The sequence below is a fragment of the Drosophila tropicalis genome, unplaced genomic scaffold (assembly GCF_018151085.1).
Source record: "Drosophila tropicalis isolate 14030-0801.00 unplaced genomic scaffold, ASM1815108v1 contig_527, whole genome shotgun sequence".
NCBI lineage: Eukaryota > Metazoa > Arthropoda > Insecta > Diptera > Drosophilidae > Drosophila > Drosophila tropicalis.
The window spans coordinates 1,655,376-1,663,030 of NW_027172999.1; the positions used below are offsets into that span (position 1 = coordinate 1,655,376).

General features: G+C 42.5%; 2 protein-coding genes across 2 annotated transcripts; both read left to right on the top strand.

Annotated features, from left to right (window-relative positions):
* The first annotated feature begins 2,057 nt into the window (after nt 1–2,057).
* LOC137575003 (uncharacterized) lies at nt 2,058–5,022 on the top strand. The gene is made up of 3 exons (XM_068287417.1): nt 2,058–4,144; nt 4,345–4,481; nt 4,652–5,022. Exons 1-3 carry the CDS (start codon nt 2,058–2,060, stop codon nt 5,020–5,022), a joined length of 2,595 nt encoding a protein of 864 aa, XP_068143518.1.
* Nucleotides 5,023–6,419: 1,397 nt separating this feature from the next.
* Nucleotides 6,420–7,166, top strand: LOC137575004 (uncharacterized). The gene has a single exon (XM_068287418.1). It carries the CDS (start codon nt 6,420–6,422, stop codon nt 7,164–7,166), a length of 747 nt encoding a protein of 248 aa, XP_068143519.1.
* The last annotated feature ends 489 nt before the right edge of the window (nt 7,167–7,655 follow it).

The following is a 7,655-nucleotide window of genomic DNA, read 5'->3' on the forward strand; positions in this document are numbered from 1 at the left end:
AGACTATGTGCACTCAGAGTCTGCTGCGCGTTCAGAACCGTATCTGACGACGCAGTATTAGTGTTAGCTGGGATGCTGCCAATTGACATTCAGGCGGATTAAGACACAGCCGTAGCTGCAGCACCTAGAGATAAGCCTTCGAAAAAACTGGCCCTGCACAGTCTGCAGCGTTAATAGTTTAGAATACGCACAACATATTTATTTCAGGTGTCGGCGCTATGAGTCGCAAAGAAGGCGCCTAGAGCACATTGCAGGGGCTGGATTAACGGTGAAAAACTTGGTAGATTCAATGGTTGGCAGCCCACAAACCTGGGAAGCGTTCAACAGCTTTGCAGCATTCGTAATGCGGGATCTGCGACAACCCAAACGTATGAGAGCTGGAGCGTCGTAGAGAAAGCCACCGACCCTAGGAAGCAATTCCCAAGAGGACGTCCTCTAGGATCAAACTCCCTTTATGACATCTTTTTCCTCTGTATATACTTTTCTATCTATACCTATTTAATCAATAAAGGAATAAAAAACAGCATACCCCAAAATACCCTAACGAAGAACACATGTCAAACATGTGCACTCAAAATTGCACAAACAACATAAGCACATTTCTAAAGCTTGCCGCGATCAAAGCGAGCTTTTGAAAAAGTTCAATAAAGTTCGAAAAAGCTCAAGTAAACTTCACAAAGCTTGCAAGCACACATAAAGATTTCTGATCGCAGCAAGCTCCACAAGAGCTTATTTGCCCAATAACAAAGTCTAAATACCATATAAAAAAAATTACAAAAAAAAAATTTTTTTTTTTTTCGAAACAATTAAATATTATAAAATAGAATCTTAAACAAATTAAAAAAAAAAAAAACTTGGAAAAAAAACTTTTTTTTATATCACAATATAAAGAAGAAAAAAAATGAAATACTAAGAGAACAAAATTAATTTAAGGGAATTAAATATGCCATAAAGATAAAACCAAAAGTAAATTTCCAATGGACCAATACATAGAAATATTAAAAGAAAAGTTTTAGAAAGCGTACAAGTGCATAAATAATACAATTTATATACACCCTCAAACCATTAATAAGCACCTTGAAATTATCTTTGAGAGTTAAAATAAAATAAAGAATAAAAAAACAGAAATATGCAATGAATCAAGTAGTAAAATCTTTACTGAGGTAATATACAGTTTAAACAAACAACTAATAAGCATAGGAACAAAACATAATATAAAATTCACAATACCAGTAGATTCGAATCTAGAAGCAACTTTTGAACCTCAAGTAGCAAAAGACACAGAAGAGCAAGGTGTAGAAGATAACCCAGAAGACAGATGGTGCAAACAAAGATTGAATTTCCTAATACAGCTTCTAAGCTGATTCAAGAGTATGATGGTGGAGTAGAAACACTTCAAAGTTTTATAGATTCGCTGGAATTAATCAATGAAATAAAAGCAGTGTTGCCGAAATTCGGGCCTGCGAATAAACTTCGTACCACTGTAACACAAAACGGAGCTCTGTCCGAACAAACAGAATGACGCTCTTTAAGAACTTTAAAACTCTCTATCTCTCATTCTACTCTTGCGGTACTTTATTATACATAAGTAGACACATAAGCGCGAAAATACGCAGCTGCATTGATCTAAGTACATACATAAGAACCGCGTGTTCAGTTGTTTTTTCGTAGCCAACAGGCCAAGACTAGAGTAAGTGGAATGAGATTGTATAATTATTAGTTATAAGAAATTTGTAAAATAACCTGAAATTACTTGCAGAATTAAAAAGCTTACGCTGACCTAACTTGAGGATTAAATGGATTAAATTTATTTCAAAGGCACTGGCGGAGCTAGATTAACTAGTCGAACGAGCAGCAATTCTTTTTAATTTCTACTGGTGAAATTCTTTTAATTTCTACGTGAAATTAAATTCACTCTTTCGTAAAGAATTCTGAGCAAATTCTTTAATTCCTACGGTGTAGTAGAGCTACGGAGACCTAAAGAGGAGGGACTAATACAAATCCCAAGGAAAGAACAAATTTAATTTTACCACGCGTAAAATTACGTACATATAGACATGGCAACGACTGGAAACTGTGGTCTGTGCCAGGAGCCGGCCAACCAGGAAATGCTCACATGCTCCAGGTGTGCATCTCAATTCCACTGCACCTGCTGCGGATCGAAAAACAGTGCCACCTCGAGTTCCTGGATGTGCGAGACATGTCGCCACGTGTGTGATGAAAGTGAACATAATCTCGAAACTGAATCCCATTTCAAGGTTAACCACCCAGGCAACAAAGATCAACACGTGGAAGATGAAGCAATGCCGGAAGATCAGCAAATACTTTTGCAACAATTAGAGGACGAAATGTGCCTCGAAAGGGAATATCTGCGCCGTAAGTACGCCCTACTCAACCCGAGAGTACAGTCAAACGGAGAAACGAAGGATCATCCACAACATGCTGCTGGAATACATCGATACATAATGATGACGAATGATAGTGCAACCAATACTCCACAGGCGACGAGTACCAGAGCGCAGAGCATGCCGTGCAAAACCAACGGCATGACACCACAACAAGTAGCTGCTCGACAATCAATGCCGAGGGAATTACCAGTTTTCAAAGGAGATCCAAGAGAATGGCCACTTTTCATAAGCACCTATGAAACTAGCACCCGGATCGGTGGATACAGCAACGAGGAGAACGCTATGCGTCTGCAGAGATGTCTGAAAGGTAGGGCCCTTGAAGCCGTGCGAGACAGCCTACTGTTCCCAGAAATGCTGCCGAGCGTTATAAGTACTTTGAGAATGTACTTTGGACGCCCGGAACACATAATAAAACTGTTGATGGAGAATGTGCGAAATTTGCCTCCTCCAAAGGGCAAGCTAGAACCGCTGATCGAGTTTGCATTTGCGGTGAAAAATATGTGCGCTACCATTAGGGCAAGCAAGCTAGATGCGCACCTGAACAACCCTACGTTATTACAAGAGCTTATCGAGAAGACGTTACCTGATATGATGCTTAACTGGGCTCTACATTCAAAATCCATACCCTACCCGAACATACAGCACCTAGCGGATTGGTTGTTTGAATTGGCGGAAGCGGCGAGTCGCGTATCTACGCCCAACATATTACTAGAAAGCGACAAGAAGAGAATCAACAGAGGAGTGATGCATACACATACCGCAGCGCCTACAGATAGCCCTAAAAACACAGTCTGTGCGATATGCAAAGGACACCACAAACCAGTGTCTTGCGAAAAGTTGTTGCGGATGTCAGTCGAAGCCAGGTGGAACGCGATAAATAACCATCACCTATGTGCTCAGTGCCTCAAAGACATAAATGGCTGCAAAGCAAAACATCACCGTCTCCTTCATAAGGACGTGACGGAAAGCGTTCTGCACAATCATCGTGGGTCACTAACCAACCAGCCAGAATGCTATGTTCGAATCGTTCCAGTCACTTTGCACTCCAATTCGAAATCCGTCGATATCTACGCATTTATGGATGACGGATCGACTCTAACATTTGTAGAAGAAAAATTGGCTGATGCGCTCGAAGTGAAAGGTTTCGCCAATCCACTATGCATTAGATGGACCGGCGATGTTAGTCGGCAGGAGCCGGAATCCAAGCAGCTGAACTTGAAAATCTCAAAACAAGGACTGGGAAATAAATTGTTTAAAGTAAATGAAGTCTGTACGGTTAAGTCCATTGGTCTTTCAGCCGAGACGATGATAGCAGATAGGATAAAACAGAGATATCCGCATTTAAAAAACCTGCCTATCCCGAGCTTTATTAACGCAATGCCTCAAATGATAATCGGCAGTAATAATCCGAATCTCATAGCTTCGCTAAAGGTGCGCGAAGGAAAATGGCAGCAACCAATAGCTGCAAAAACGAGACTAGGATGGACTATATATGGCGGATCGGGACGATCTGGGGGAGGACTCAACCTGCATCGCTGTCAATGCGATCTGGATTTGCATGAGATGGTTAAAAAACATTTGCTAACGGAGGAAAAATCACCGCCGATATTTACCAAGTCCCCTGATGAAGAGCGATCTCTACAGATTCTGGAGGACACTGTTAGTTACAGCTCGCTCAGTACACCACGGGATTGCTTTGGAAAGATGGCCCCCGTGTATTTCCAAATAGCCTGCCGGTAGCAAAACGACGACTCTTATGCATGCAAAAGAAAATGGCAGCAGACCCTCCTTTTGCGAATGAGCTACATAATCAAATACAAAACTTGATAGCCAAAGGCTATGCCAGAAAGTTGCGAGAGGAAGAAATCAGGGAGAAACCCGAAAACGCATGGTACTTACCCATTTTTACTGTACGAAATCCACATAAACCTGACAGGGTCAGATTGGTGTGGGACGCGGCAGCTCAATCATCAGGAGTAGCCCTAAATGACTTTCTTCTAAAGGGGCCCGATTTGCTCGTGCCCTTGCTGCAGATTATGTACAACTTTAGGATGAGAGCAATCGGCGTGAGCGGTGACATCGCCGAAATGTTCCATCGAATAGCAGTACGAGAAGAAGACGCTAAAGCACAACGATTCCTATGGCAAAATCAGACAACCGGAGTCGTAGAAACTTTCCAATTAAATGTGTTGACATTTGGAGCCACGTGCTCACCCTGTATTCTGAATGCTCACCCTGTATAGCGCACTATGTGCGCGACTTGAACGCTAAGAAACACGCGGACGAGTTTCCTGCGGCAGCTAAAGCTATTCAGTCAAGTCACTATGTAGACGACGATTCATGCCATTTAGAAGAAGAAGCCATTACATTAGCGAAGGAAGTTAGAGAAGTCGACGCACGCGGGGGCTTCCATATGCGCAAGTGGTGTTCGAACTCCAAACGGGTACTCGCTGCACTTCACGACACAACAACCTACGACGAAAAACAGTTCTTTAACAGTGAAGAGATACACTCTTATGAGAAAATATTGGGCATGCGGTGGAGCCCACATCAAGATGCCTTCACCTATGCACTAAAGTTTGTACGCCTGAAGCGCAACATAATAGCGACATAGTTGTGATGTCAGTTTTTGAAATACTGCTCCAACAAGTTTGGCGATCGAAGATTGATTGGGATGAGGAAATACCACCCAATCTGCAGGATATGTGGCAATCATGGATGTCCTTCTTACCCTTGATAGAGAACGTGCGAATTCCGAGATGCTATTTTAAAAATTGGCATGCACAAGACTGCCAAGTTCAAATTCACGTATTCGTGGATGCGGGAGAAGACGCCTACTCTGCCGTTGCGTATTTCCGTATCGAACAAAATAACCAAATACTTTTGAGTCTCGTTTCAGCCAAATCCAAGGTAGCTCCGTTGCAGCCGCTTTCGATAACCCGCTTGGAGCTACAGGCAGCAGTAACTGGAGCGCGACTGATGAAAAATATAATAGCACAACATGAAATCGACTTTGAGGAATGTTACTTATGGACCGACTCGAAAACGGTTCTAGCGTGGCTCATTGGAGATCCACGACGATATCAACAATATGTAATGTTTAGGATATCCGAGATATGTGAGCTCACAGATGCCAGAAACTGGAGATGGGTACCAAGCAAACTAAATGTTGCGGACATCGCCACCCAACGACAACATAGGCTTGAAACATATACGCAATGGTTCGAAGGACCCAAATTCCTAAAACTACCGCCGGCTGATTGGCCGACGGAAACTACCAATGAAAGGACAGCCACTGAGGAACTGCGTCCTCGTTTCCTTCACATGCGAAGGGAATCAGTAAGAATCAATTACGAGTACTTTTCAAAATGGAATCGATTGACAAGGGCAATTGCATGTTGGCTTGCCTATAAGAGGAAATTGATCAAGAAAATACGTATATCAAATGAGAATACAAACCGACCGGCATCCCTAATTAATGAAGCCAGAATGTTTCTTTACCGGAACATACAACAAGAATGTTACAACGAAGAGTACACAGCCATCGAAAACGGCCACCACGTTTGCCGGAGCAGTCCACTATGGAGGTTACAACTCTTTCTAAATGACCATGGGGTATTGTGTGTACGCGATAGAGCCAGTCGCTTCGCTGGCATTCCTGAAGGACGAATCGCTCTACCCACCCAACACTGGGTTACAAAGCTGATAGTCCGGCACTACCATGAAAAATATTATCACATGAATCATGAGACAACAGTAAATGAGGTGAGGCAAAAATATTTTATTCCAAAACTAAGACCTCTCCTTAAAGGGATTCGTCGAAATTGCCAACAATGTAAGCTGAGTAGTGCTCCACCCATGGCACCCTTAATGGCGCCCCTACCGAGGGCTAGACTGGGTGCATTCAAGCCAGCGTTTACGTATGTAGGAGTTGATTATTTTGGGACACTAACAGTTATCGATGGAAGAAAGTCATTGAAAAGGTGGGGCATGCTGATAACCTGCCTCACAATGCGAGCAATAAGCATTGAGATCGTGCATAGTCTAACCACAAACTCATGCCTAATGGGCTTAAGACGCCATATATCGCGCCGAGGCATACCAAAGGAAATATATAGCGATAACGGGACTAATTTTCGAGAGACCGATGCCTTTCTTAGAGACAAACTTCAACTGGAAGATGCAAAAATGCACCGAGAATTGTCGCAGCAGGAAATATCGTGGTACTTCAACCCACCGTCAGCTCCTCACATGGGAGGAGCCTGGGAGCGCTTAGTGCGTTCCGTTAAAACCGTGTTATACCGTATAACACCAAATCAAAAATTCTCAGATGAAAGTCTTCTTACCGTAATGGCAGAGGTGGAAATGACGGTCAACTCCAGGCCCCTGACATACGTGTCCCTGGACGACGAAGACCAAGAAGCTCTTACGCCAAATCACCTGTTGCTTGGCTCATCAAATGGAGAAAAACCGATTTGCGATCCGGAACAAATCGACTATAAATGGTCGCTCCGCCAGAGTGAGATGTTCGCCAACCTATTTTGGAAACGCTGGGTCAAAGAGATTCTACCAAACATAACACGAAGGTCCAAGTGGCATAAAAAAGTAAAGCCAATTGGTGTAGGCGATATTGTACTTATAGTGGACGAAAATCAGCGTCGTAATACCTGGACAAAGGGTCGAGCTCCAGTGGCTCGCTTGCTGGGAGGGGAATGTTGCCGAAATTCGGGCCTGCGGATAAACTTCGTACCACTGTAACACAAAACGGAACTCTGTCCGAACAAACAGAATGACGCTCTTTAAAAACTTTAAAACTCTCTCTCTCTCTCATTCTACTCTTGCGGTACTTTATTATACATAAGTAGACACATAAGCGCGAAAATACGCAGCTGCATTGATCTAAGTACATACATAAGAACCGCGTGTTCAGTTGTTTTTTCGTAGCCAACAGGCCAAGACTAGAGTAAGTGGAATGAGATTGTATAATTATTAGTTATAAGAAATTTGTAAAATAACCTGAAATTACTTGCAGAATTAAAAAGCTTACGCTGACCTAACTTGAGGATTAAATGGATTAAATTTATTTCAAAGGCACTGGCGGAGCTAGATTAACTAGTCGAACGAGCAACAAGCAGAATATGAAGAAACAGCTTTTAAAGTCATAAAAACAAAACCAAAAGGGGACGTTAGACTACTGGTAACAATTGAAAACACTATAAATGGTATAGTCCAAACATAAAAAAGATA

Bases quoted from the DNA above. Each gene is read 5' to 3' on its own strand.
- LOC137575003 (XM_068287417.1), top strand. From the start codon at position 2,058: ATGGCAACGACTGGAAACTGTGGTCTGTGCCAGGAGCCGGCCAACCAG. The intron at 4,145-4,344 runs GTAGCAAAACGA...TAAACCTGACAG, and splicing joins TATTTCCAAATAGCCTGCCG to GGTCAGATTGGTGTGGGACG. The intron at 4,482-4,651 runs GTGACATCGCCG...CACCCTGTATAG, and splicing joins GAGAGCAATCGGCGTGAGCG to CGCACTATGTGCGCGACTTG.
- LOC137575004 (XM_068287418.1), top strand. From the start codon at position 6,420: ATGCGAGCAATAAGCATTGAGATCGTGCATAGTCTAACCACAAACTCA.